At 34.3% G+C, this 13,033-nt stretch overlaps 1 protein-coding gene across 1 annotated transcript in view; it reads right to left on the reverse strand.

Moving 5' to 3' along the window:
* Vmat (Vesicular monoamine transporter) overlaps positions 1 to 13,033 on the reverse strand; it is a 230,889-nt gene that overhangs the window by 21,959 nt on the left and 195,897 nt on the right. Inside the window, exon 5 of the mRNA XM_072536073.1 lies at positions 12,166 to 12,224. Within this exon, the coding sequence (XP_072392174.1) occupies positions 12,166 to 12,224 (59 nt within the window). The remainder of the gene's footprint in view (positions 1 to 12,165; positions 12,225 to 13,033) is intronic.

Below are 13,033 nucleotides of genomic sequence, written 5' to 3' on the forward strand. Positions count from 1 at the left end.
AATCTAGGTTTTATAAGTGCGTCCTTTGAATTTTCCCTAGGATTAAGGATTAATTAAGGATTAAGGAGTCGTGTTTTGTTTCTCACCCTATCTACAGATGCCTTTAAATCAGTTCCACCTGAGAATACTGGTGAACAGGACTCCCAGATAGGTCGCTGTTGAGCTGATAGAGAGCTTTTTTGCCATCATTTCCAGGAAGAACTGGTCATGACCGTTATGCGTCCTTTGCCCGATGTTGTTGTGCTACGAAAGTGTGCATTTTGTTTGCGTTTAGAGTAAATATTAATATTAACTATTATATAATACTACAGAGTAACTTATATTATACCTGTCTCTTTTGTCGTTTACCCATTAGTGAGGATCGTGATTTCTTTCAATATTTTTAACAATTTTTCCTCATTAGTCTCTATCTTCAGCTGCTCTGAGAGCTTCGCAGAATAAGTTTCTAGCTGAATTCTTAATTTGGTCTGACCATCTAGTTGGTGATCGTCTTCTTATATATAAGTGTAGTATCATCAGCAAATCTTAAATTGGAGATTCTCCTACCAGCCACTGTTGCTCCTCTGGCGCATCCACCTAAAGCCATGCTCATGACATGTTCATCATAAATGTTGAATAAGTCAGGTGACAACACGCATCCTTGTCTAACACCTCTCTCGGTCTTAAATTGGTTTGAGAACTTCTGATCTATCTTCTGTTGCTATATTGGACTGGTACAGATTATTAATAAGTGTCACCAGGTGTATTGGTGTGCCCATTTCTATTAAAAAGGACCACAGATTTATGCAGCTTACACAATCAAATGCCTTTTGGTAGTCAACGAAGCATATAATCATAGGTACTTGAACTTCTCTAAACTTTTCAATGAGTTGTCTCAGGTTCAGGATTTGGTCCCGTGTACCTTTACTTTTTACTAACCCCGCTTGTTCCTGAGGTATTTGGCAATGTAGATAGATTTTTAATATGTTTCTGATGATTTGTAACAAGATTTTACTAGCATGTGTTATTAGTGACAGTGTGGGTAGTTTTCACATCTGGTAGTAGTTCCTTTTGGAAATTGAGGTACACCAGTCAGATGGCCATTTTCCTGAATTCCAAACAGCGACACAGATAGAATGGATGACATGTAATTCTTTATTACCTAGTAACTGTATTATTTATTGATTTATTTCTCTTTAGAAATTTAAAAATTCTTTTTAAGTGTGATAATTTCTGCAACATATAATTTAACTGTTTTTCTGCTCTACTACGCATTGAATACTTATTTTTTTGCTGCTCATTTTTAGAAACTACAGCCTTTGCGACTTTAATAAGTTTAGGAATAAAAAAAGAAGGAGACTATCCAAAGTTTGGAGCTAAAAACAAGTAAAAAGAAGTAAATAAAGCACACTAGAAAAAGAATTCAAACATCTCTATCAAAACAAAAAATAGAAGACTCGCCATTCTTTCATGTAGCACCGTTCTAAAAAAAATTTTAGTTTGATCAAAAAATATTTCAATTATTTTAGTATAGTCCATTTTTTTCATAACTTTCTTAAGAAACTTTAATCCTCTCCTAACAAATATTTTCTTCTAAAACTAGTACATAAAACTTTCATTCCACTTTTCCACTCTCAACATGTTTCCCTAGATATTTCCTGCTTGAGACATTCAACAGATGAATCGATAGTTAAAAAGATTGGCAACTTGTTCCACGTCGATCTTTATCCCGTTCGCCGTTAAAACTGTATCTCTCGTTCTCTGTTTCTCGGTCCAAATAATTAGGAAAGTGATAAGTAATGAAGCGAATCGGATCTAACCAAAGTCGTTCACTTTTATCTAATGAGCGAAGTGTCGAACGGACGAGAAGTGGTCAGGAGAGGTCTAACGTCTTTCAAGGTAAGAGTAAATTAGACAAAATGACAAAAGAACTAATGGAGTTTACTTAGTCTTTATATTAAATACTTTTAGTATGCTAGGAAAATTATTACTTTAAATGTTATATATATATATATATATATATATATATATATATATATATATATATATATACATATATACCACGCGTCATTAAAAAGAAGCGATTTAATTTTGACAAACCCTAAAAGAAACTAATTATCATTAGATGTCTGTGTAATGTATAAAAATAAGTTCCAAAGTAGTATCCGAGCATTTCTTTGGTAACAAATGGCCAAAAAAGTTTCCCTTTATTTTATAAAAATTAAAATAAAGTCGTGATTTTTAATATTCTGTATTAACAGCTCTATTTTTAATTACACTCCTCGTTTGACTTTGCATTGAATTGCTCAAATTACTCAAATTATGGATGTTGTCTTGAGGAAAAGCTTCCCATTCTTCTATGAGTGACAATCTAAGCTGCTCACGATTATTGGAGCAGGTATTCTGTTTCTTACTCTTCAAATAAGCAACCTTTTAAGAGATATACCGAGACGTGAATTCCTCATAGTCATGGGAGACTTTAGTGCTAAAATAGGTAACGGAAAAGAAGGGCTACATATTGGTCCTTATGGATTAAGAGAGAGAAATCAACGAGGAGAAACAATGAGTATATTCATTAAGTAGTTTCATAAATCACCTAGAGACAACGGAGAAGACGTTATTATAAGAATCCAAATATAGTATATTATACTTGTTAATAAAAGATATTAAAATAGTTTCAACAGTGTTAAAGCCTACCCAGGCGCTGATATTCAATCTGACCACAATCCTTTAGTGGGCGTGTATAGAACCAAGTTAAGGCAAACACGCGGAAAAACTGTAAAAAAATATGACATGAGAAAACTGAAATGTAGTGAAGTAAAAGAAATAGTTAGCAAAACAATAATTAGAAAATTCAAAGAAATTAATAATACAACGGAAAACATAGAAGAGAAGATAGAGTCTCTTAATAAAACGATAGACGACATTAAAGATAATTTTATGAAGATCGAAGACGGTAAGAATAAGACGTGAATGACGACAGAGATTCTGTAACTGATGGAACAAAGAAGGAAAAACAAGAACAATAACTCTATGTATAAAACATTACAACAAGATATATAGAGAAAGATCAGAGAAGCCAAACAGAAAGAACTGGGAAAAAATGTAAAGAAATTGAAATTTTACAAAGTAAATATGACGCAAATATGAAGTTGCAGGCAATGTAAAAACAGAAGAGTAAGTAAACCTGCTAATGATAACGAAGAGGTAATCGTGGACAAAGAGAGTATTGATAATACCTGGAAAAATTACATACGAAATTTATTTTTTGATGAGAGGGATGCAATACCTACAAAAACATGACCACCTATACTAGTGACAAAAATAAGAGCAGCCATAATATCACTAAAAGAAGGGAGAGCTCCAGGACCAGACGGAATACAGTCTGAATTCCTTAAACTTCTTGATGATGAATTTTTAAGTATATTATATAAAATCTTCAATAATATCTATGACACAGGCAGTATTAAAAAAGATTGGCTAGTTTCAGAATTTATTACGTTACTAAAGAAACAGTACAATAGTACAGTACAGTTCCAAGTACAACTTGGAACAATAGTAAACGAACAATGGGATCACTAACAAGAAGTTAAATGTAGAATAGACAAGGCTAGGAGTGCATTCAACAATATGGCCAAACTCTTTAAAAGCTACAACCTGAATCTGAAGATAAAAGTAGGACTCCTACGATGTTATATCTTCTCGATATTATACTACGGAGTTGAATCCTGGATAATCACTGAAGCGATGGAGAAAAAACTCGAAGCCTTCGAGATATGGCTATACAGAAGAATTCTAAGATATCATGGACGGACAAGAATACGAAGAACTAGACATACTACGAAGAATGGGGAAAGAAAAAGAAGTGATGGATAGGAATAAAAAGAGAAAGTTAGAATATCTCGGACACATAATGAGAAACGATACTAAATACAGTTTACTGAAAATAATCCTTCAAGGCAAAGTATTTGAAAAGCGACGAATTGGAAGAAGAAAATCATGGTTAAAAAACCTGATAAAATGGTTCTCCATAACTACAACTAATATATTTAAAGCATCAGTTAATAAAATCATTATAGCCAGAATGATCGCCAATAATTGAAACGAATAGGCACCAAAAGAAGAAGACTCTTCGTTTGAGTTGGTCCCAAACATTCTAAATCGGGTTTAAATCTGGGCTTTGAGCAGGTCATTTTATTTTTGGCACACCGAGGATTTCCAGGTATTGTAATACCATCCTGGCTAGGTGTGGCCGCGCGTTGTCTTGCATGAAAATAAAGTTTTCGCCCACAAACCCAGCAAAAGACATTACATGCTCGTTTAGAATTTTGAAAATATATCGGTGAGCATTCAACACTTCTCTATCAATAAACACGAGATCAGGCATTTAAATAAAATCCTTGCCCAAAACATTATTTAGTCTCCTCCAAAAGCAACACGTGCTCGTCGAACACAATCAGCATATCCTTCCCCAGGTATTCTGTACGTTTTGATGCGTCTGAGCTATAAAGAACCATCCTGGATTCGTCACTAAGCAAAACATGTTTCCAACCCTCTATCGTCCAATGTTTGTGGCCTCTGGCAAACTTTAGTCGATGTGCTGTTGTTAAGAAAGGTCCTTTTGCTGGGCAGCGAGCCCTTAGAGCGAATTTACTCAACCTTCTTCTCACTGTTAAGGTGCTTAATATCTACCTGTGAGCATTTTAAAAACGGTTTTGGATTGCTCTAGTTGTAAAGAACCGATTTTGTAAATAAGTGCATTGTAAAGAACTGTTTTCTCTGGCCGTCGTGATTCTTCTCGCGCCTGATCCTGATCGTCGTTCGTGAGATCCAGTCTCTGTGAATCGTTGGTATGTTTTTTGGACAATACAACGAATGATTCCCAGCTGTCTGGCGACTTCATACTACTTTTTCATAAAAATAACTTTGAAAGATAGAACTGGTAGTGCTATATCTAACAAATCATTCATGGCATATAAGGTAAGGATAGGACTTTTATTTGTTCTCAATGGTGTTCCAGAAGTTTGTTTATATATTTTGTTATCAAAACTGAAATAAGTATTCTCAAACAGAAAGGTAGCCATATCAAAGAATTTCTTATTAGTAATTTTACAATGTTTAGCAATATCAGACCATTTTTAGTTTATAGATCTTAGACAAAAATTTAACAACTAATAAAGCTAACGAATATATAGTTTTGAGTATTAGGTATTTTTATGTGACTATTTCACTACACTATTTAATAACTGATGAAACGTCATAGCAACGCCACGTTTCCTACTGACAAAACTCATTCTTGCCACGTTCCTGCCCGTGATTTCTCAGCGATAGAATTAAGACAGATACGTCATGAAGGTGTCTGGTAATTCTATTGTTGTCAGTTTGACAAACGTCATTGAGGCGTAATCAATTTTGGATAGATATAATGAATCCAGACAAAAAATCAAGATTTGGATGTCAGTCAGGTAAAGAAATAAAAAAAAATGGTTCGACCCAATTTTCAGAGTTCCTACGGATGAGAAATTTTACGCTTGAAAGATGTACTACCAAAACGGAACTAGCAAAAATTCTCGAGGATTATACCTTTTACATGGAAAAAGGCAATGGCAAAGATTATAAATAGTTGTTTGTAAATTGAATGAGGAATACTACAGCAAAAATTGTACAAGAAAAATATTTTACGGAGTATGACATAAGAATCGACTCTTTCACAGATAGGTATATCTTTCAAATGTGCAAGATTGGCCAGAGATAGATAGAAAAGAAAAGTCAGTTTAAAAGCATTATCCACCGAACAACTAATAAAAATCATCCAAAGCTACGACGAGGAAACCCCCGATGGAGCACAAAAAAAACTTTTTTTCACCTTTGCTCATTTGAACTTGCTTGGAGAAGCAGTGAGGCCGTAAAGTGCAAGATTCACTTTTTACAGAAGGAATTTGATGTTACGGTAGAATTTACGGGCCGAATTGAACACAATAGCATTTTTTCTATAACAAATCAGCAGCAATGGCTGGTAAGAAATTTATTAAATGAAAATTTATGCCCAGTTAGATTATTTTTAAAATTAATGAAAAAAAGCCGACCAAAGCTTTTATCAGACAAACTCTTTCTTAAATTTATGAGACAAACTCTTTAAAATACTGATAGCTATAAATATCTCGGTGTAAACATTACAAACAATGGTCGGAATACAAAAGAAATAGCTACTAGAATTGGTCAGGGAAATTCAGCAATACGTCAACTGAATAGTATACTTTGGAATAACCACATCACCCGAAACACAAAAATTAGGATATACAAAAGTATCATAGAAAGCATTGCTACATATGGTTCAGAGCTTTGGGTAATAAATAAAAATGACGCATCCAAAATAAAAGCAATGGAAATGAATTATTGGAGATGTTGCCAACTCACTAGAAGAGATAGAGTAAGGAATACTGAAATCAGAGAGCGTATGGGCATAGACATTGACGTCCTGGAAACTATAGAATGCAAAAGGCTGAAATGGCATGGCCATGTAGAAAGGATGAATGATCAATGATGGCCAAAGAGAATATTACAGTAGATCCCCACCAACCGCAGGAAAAAGGGAAGACCAAGAAGATCGTGGAGACAAGAAGTAAAAGGTGCAATGGGAGATAGGGGTCTACAAGTAGATGACTGGAACGATCGCAAGCGTTGGAAGCTAGGTTGCGAGAAACGGCGGCAGCTGTAATAAACTCGTTATATATATATATATATATATATATATATATATATATATATATATATATATATATATATATATATATATATATATATACTCTTTCTTACCGTTTACCCCAATTGGAAGGATGGATCTTAGTTCAAAAACTGTCTACTTGAAATCAACACCGTATTTAAGTGGACAAAAATGTCAGCTAAAAAAGTCGAATATCATTCGAGAGAAAATTATTTACCGGCAAAATTTTCTTCTAGTTTTATTCAAGTTTGTTGCCTTTTCGCTGCCTAAGAATTACAAGGTTGTGTGATACAAAATGTAAAAACTAGGAAAAATGACTTTGAATATTTTGACCATTAGATTTGGTATACAAGAAAGTATATTTGTTTGTTTTAAACATAATAGATGAAAGTCTACCTCAAAAGCACATTAAAAAAAAAGGAATAGAAAATATTTAATTTTTTCCATATTTACAAACTGGTATGGGAGGAGATTCCCACAGGCAAAAGACCACTCGGACGTCCCAGAAAGCGATGGAGAGAAAACATCCAAGCAGATCTCCGGAAAATGAACATTCCATTTGACCCTAGGTTGATGGAATACTGAACAAATTGGAAAAAAGTTGTACAGTCAGTCAAGACCCAGCCAGGGTTGTAGCGCTACGTAATAATGATGATGATATTTTTATGGAAAAATAAAATAACATAGAACTTCGTGACTCTAATAAAAAACGAAAAATGCAAAAACATGAAACGTAAGTCTTTGTAACATTATCTTCTGATCAGCAATCTTAGTTTTACTGTTTATGTTGAGACATGTTGGAAAACACGTGAACATAAAAGTTTCTGTCTACATCTGGCATCCACTTGTACATAGATTTCAGAGCTTCTACCTTGTTTTGTGCCAAGATGACTTTAATATCATTTGTGTTTATTAATATGGCTATTTCGTCATTTTCAGCAGTATGTCTCCTCGCATTCCGTTCGTCTTCTTTTTGGTCGTCCGGATCCCATCTGCCATATCCAACGGGGTTTCGTAGGGTACCAGTGTGCCGAAGCCTACGTGGTCGTCCGACCACTTTCGGTAGGGGAGCGATGACTGGGTCTACTCCGGGACTTCCATCGGCATCTGGGGCTTCTAACTTCGAAAAAGCCTGGCTCGTCAAAGGTGTCTACACGTCGAAGGAATCAGGTCTGCAGAAGGCCTCGATGTCGGAGTGTTAGAGTATTGCTTTCTAACACTACGTGGTTCTCCCCATTATTCTCTTGACTTCAACCCATGTTGAAATCAATGGTGTGTTGCCTTCTGTGAATTCGAGCTGGGTCGTGGGTTCGGATTTTAACCACGTTGTCGGGCGCCATGTTACCTCGGGGGAACAAATAAGGGTCTAACCACCTTCTGTTGTCTCCGAGTGCTCTGTAGAGGGCTTCGAATATACTGTCGAGAGCTCCTCTACTTAAGTCCATTTTCGGGTTATGGACTTGGAAAATATTTATATCTTCGGTGTCTTGCCTTGAAAAAGGCAAGATATTTCTTACACAACAAATTCCTTGTCGAAAATGGTACATTAGGTTGTGGTCTTCCGATGGCTTGTCTTGAGAAAGAAGATATTTTCTTACATGAGAAAGGATTGTCGAAATAAAAACACCAAGTTAAAGTTGAAAATAACTTTCAGCCACAGAGTATGGAAAATAGAACAGGAGCAGAGCCCCGAGAGCACTAAGCTCTCGGAGAGCTCGTGAGGGACTGACCTGGCTGACCTGAAAATCGCCAATATTTATATGCGCTGTTCGAGCGATAAATAGGGATTTCCAGGTCAAGAGCCAATGGGAAAATTCGAGGCGGGGCGATGCGCATCGAAATGCGTACTAGTCCACAGACTATCGCATTCGATGACAATACAACATTGGCAATATCATTCCCAGCCCGACCATGCATTGCCTCTGACCAAATCACGCAATAAACAGTCCGGTTTATGGAAAGGTGCGCTGTCATGTTACCCACATTTAGCTTACCTTATAAAAGAAATTTTTGACGTCTCCTTTTGGATATGTCAATACATTTTGTAAGTCAAAACACAGTTATGCGTTACCATTTTCAATATCCGTCTTTTTCTCTTCTCTCATTAAAGTTTTTTCTCGCAAGTGTTTTTCATATTCCTTTTTCCATTCTTCATTAAGGGTGTTTTCTTTCTTCAAGCAGTCTATTTCAGCACCGAGGTCACATAGATCTTTTGAATTGTTGTTTTTGAATTGAATTTGTTTATTAAATGAATAATTGAATTCAGAGCAAAATATTTTGCGATAAACATTAAGTTTTACTGGAGTCAAGTCTTTCTCCTTTATGAAATCCTCGTACATATTGTACATTTTGTGCAGTAATTGGTCACCCTCTACATATTTTCTTATAGTATCAGACCTACAATAATTGCTTTCTATTACAGGGAATATATTAATATGTTCTCTAACAAGATTGGCAGTTGCATGTGATGTAACTTTTTTTCTATGCTTTCCCTTAACACTTTGACGAATTGTTTTCGTTTCTGTAGAATTTTTGTAAAAGGTGTATATAGGCTTTTGCCGTATACCTAGTGTTCCGCAGTAAAACTGTTTGCAAACCTGTACTTTGTTATTACTTAAAATAAAGAAGATTTTAAAGGTTTTATTTTTTTTGAGTTTTGGGCATTTTTTCCTTTTCTTCTTACTTCTATAAATACTACATAGGACCGTGTTATTCTGAGTTTAAAAAGTTCACTAAAATTTTGCAAAATACAAAGTCGTATGTTTCAAATAGTACTATGTTGCGCTCTTTTCATATTTTCATGACATACACCAATGATTTTCGATTAATTTTAGAGGATTGCATACATATATTTTAGATTTACAAAGTTCTATGGGTGCCTTATGATACATAGAGCCTTGTCATCTTAAAATTGCCGATTTTTTAATTTTGTTACATCCACCCTTGTAAAATTTTCTCTTATGGTATTAGAAACAAAAACAGCTTCAACTTTTAGTGGAGGGTATTAATCCATTGGTATCAAATTTTCATTCTAACCTTGTAAAATAACGAAATATTCTAGTGCAAGATATTTAATTCTTTACCTTAGCAAATTCGTAAGTGTAAATAAAAATGAAAAGTATACAATTCCCGATAATATAATTCAATCTAAAATCGGTTCTGTCCATCATCGACGAGAAGAGGGACTAATTTCGAGGGGTTAGTATCTCCTCTCCATTAGTTGTGAAGTCTCTTCTTATTAACGCTGCTTCCCCAAAGTGATTTAATTAGAACCACTTATATGCCGTTCTATCACAAAGCACCTTCAGATGTTACGCTCCGTCGTGCTAACTAGATTACGAGTCGCTAATGAGCCGAATCACAGCTCACTTCATTTCGCGCTCTTTCTTTACTCTTTTTATTGTGCGTTTCTTTGTTGTACACTGGGAAAGCTTATGCGGACAGCGCGAGAATGGCAACAATATTATTATGGGTTTTTATTCGGCACTGGAAGTACACGGAGAAAAGTGGACTTGGTTTACTACTAATCTCATTTTATCTTATTTATATGCAACATTTAGAAATTCAGTTACAGGAGATATAAAAATTGCACAGTAGCCGCTAATAAGAATGTAAAACTGTGGTTTGATTACAATTTTCAAAGAGTACACAAGAATAAGGATAAAGATAAAGAACTACAGAGAAGTACTATAAAGTACTTCTATAGTTACTATAAAGTATAGTTACTATAAAGAAGGCAAATACAGTAAAAAAGAAGAAAAATAATAAAACATTATAAAGCAATGAGATTATAATGTGAATTAAATAAAGTAAGTAAATACGTATATCATAAATAGTTGTAGAATAAAGACACACAAAAAATATACAAAAGTTTAGTAGCCAAACCAAAAGTGATTTACATAGGAGACAAACTTTAATTTAGAAAATAATAAACCAATAAGTCACGCAGAAAAAGAAACTGGCCACTTCAAAATCGAGGTAAATGTCGCAACTTAAATTGCCTGGTATGAACATGCATAATTATAGCCTTGCCTAATATTCCTGTCCAAACATTCTGTTTTTCAGGATATTGAGTGTAATCGATGCGGATTCGCATCACTTCAGTACCGACAGTTTTGTTTATTTTCATTACCATTCAGCATAAAAGTACATTTATCAGCGAAACAAATACTTTTTACCATTTTCGGTTCAATGCGAATTTTTTCAGTCATGAGTTCTATTGCAAAATTTCCAAGCACCTCAATCTGGCATGCCTCATTCAGTTATCTTGAGGCTATCCTTTTTTTATTTTGCACTGATCCCGTTTCTCTAAACTTTTCAATTAGGTCGCGAACGTACACGTGACTTACATTTTTGTCCGCATGCCTTTCATGAAATATTTGAGCTGTTCGTAAATAACACTGGTTCTGGGAGACAAATATGAAAATGATCTTCGAAATTAAAAAAAGACCAAATTGTCTTAGTAAACAAGATGACGGAATACGTTTACCTTCGACTTGGAGACCTCTCATAAAGAAAATATCGTCCGCCTTACCCGTCAATTAAAATCCTACGGTCAGACATATTCGCCCGCACCAATCCCTGCGCCAATCCCTACGCTAACCCCCACGCCAACCTTCTCCCAAACCACGTCATCATCGACGGTATTCTCAGTCCCAGTCCTTTATTACCAGCACCAGTAATGCATTGGTTAGTGATCGGTGTAGTAGTGTCTCGGGGCCCGTAAAACTGAGTCCTCGGAAGCACTGAAAAACAGATTGAAGAGGATGTCGAAAGCTCGGCGCAATGAAAATTGACGCGGTTCACTGTTAAATTTAATTTATTTTAAGTATTATTTTTGCCTAAAAATTGAACGGTTTTTGGATTTTGTAAAAACATTTGTTTTACGTGTTCTAGGGAGTTCACAATTTTCGTTAGAACACCGTGTAAATTCAAAACGTTGATGATATACTACAACGTTGTTTTAGCTCGTTTATTTTTGTTGGTTTTGTTTCATTTAACCGAATTTTAATCATGATATTTATCTTTCTGTAGTACATATATTTACTGCCTAAACCGGGCTATTTGGTATTAATGTTTTTTTTCGTAAATACAAATAGTTTGTGCCTGTCTAAAAAATTGAAGGTTTTTTTTTAAAGACAAGTCCAATGCCTAAAAATGTTGTTATTCTAAGCTATCCTTTAAGCAAATGGGCACTTTTTGTCTAAATATATACTTCTACATTGATAAAAAATATATAATTCTAGAAGTATCTTGTAGATTATTGATAAGCAGATTTTTTTAATTATTTGAGTAATTTTAATCATTTGATAACATTTTATTGTAAGAATTCTGAGATTTAAATACACACTTGGAAATCTAATAGATATTTTCCTAACTTATACTGGAACTATAAAAACGAAAATATGTGGTATGTATATATATATTTTTAATTTTTATCATAAAATTATAAAAGTACTTACTTATTGTAGACAAAAACATTATTACGAATCCTGCAAACATGGGAATACTGTAGCCAATTCTGAAAATAAAAATAGTTTTATTAAAACTAATGTACAAAATTTTCTATTTTATTATAAATTTTGATCATAAACATCGCATATGCTACAGCGTTAAAGTAAAACCTCGACAATCTTAAGTCTTCTTTATACTGGTTTGTTGCATTACTTTTTCTAGTGATCATAATAGTGCGAATAATGTATCATCATCCGCAGTATTCTTCTATCTAACTTTTGAACGAATAAACGAATGAATTATTAATTTCAACACTTGCTATTGCATTAAGAAAATTACAATAAATATAACAGTATATACACTGTGTAAGAAAAACTTAATTTGCTTCAAGATTGGCTTTACAAGTGAAAAATTATAGTAAACACTAAGAAATCTGCACAGTAACTTTCACGATTAGCGGTATATTGTGTCTATAGGTCACAATCAATTATGAACAGATCCCAGTGAAGAATTATGCCTTGTTTTTGAGCAAAAGTTTACGTAGAGGACACATATCTGACCAAAAAAAGCAATCATTGATATCAAAACGCAGCAAGTACACTGGCTCATTGGCCAAAAATCAAAATTGGCACTAAAGAATAAGCTATTAATACACAAAACTATAATAAAACTTATCTGGACCTACGGTGTAAAATTATGAGGATGTGCAAAATCTAAAATAACAAAAATCTTACACATATATCAGTGATATAGACTGACAATGATGACAAATTCTCCTTGATACATATTCAATTAAACTTCTTAGGATACGAGAATTCGACTGACGCCATGTTCCGCGAGCTCTAACGATTAGAGGTGCCATACAAATAGTTTTCC

Source organism: Diabrotica undecimpunctata, chromosome 1, assembly GCF_040954645.1.
Source record: "Diabrotica undecimpunctata isolate CICGRU chromosome 1, icDiaUnde3, whole genome shotgun sequence".
Classification (NCBI taxonomy): Eukaryota; Metazoa; Arthropoda; class Insecta; order Coleoptera; family Chrysomelidae; genus Diabrotica; species Diabrotica undecimpunctata.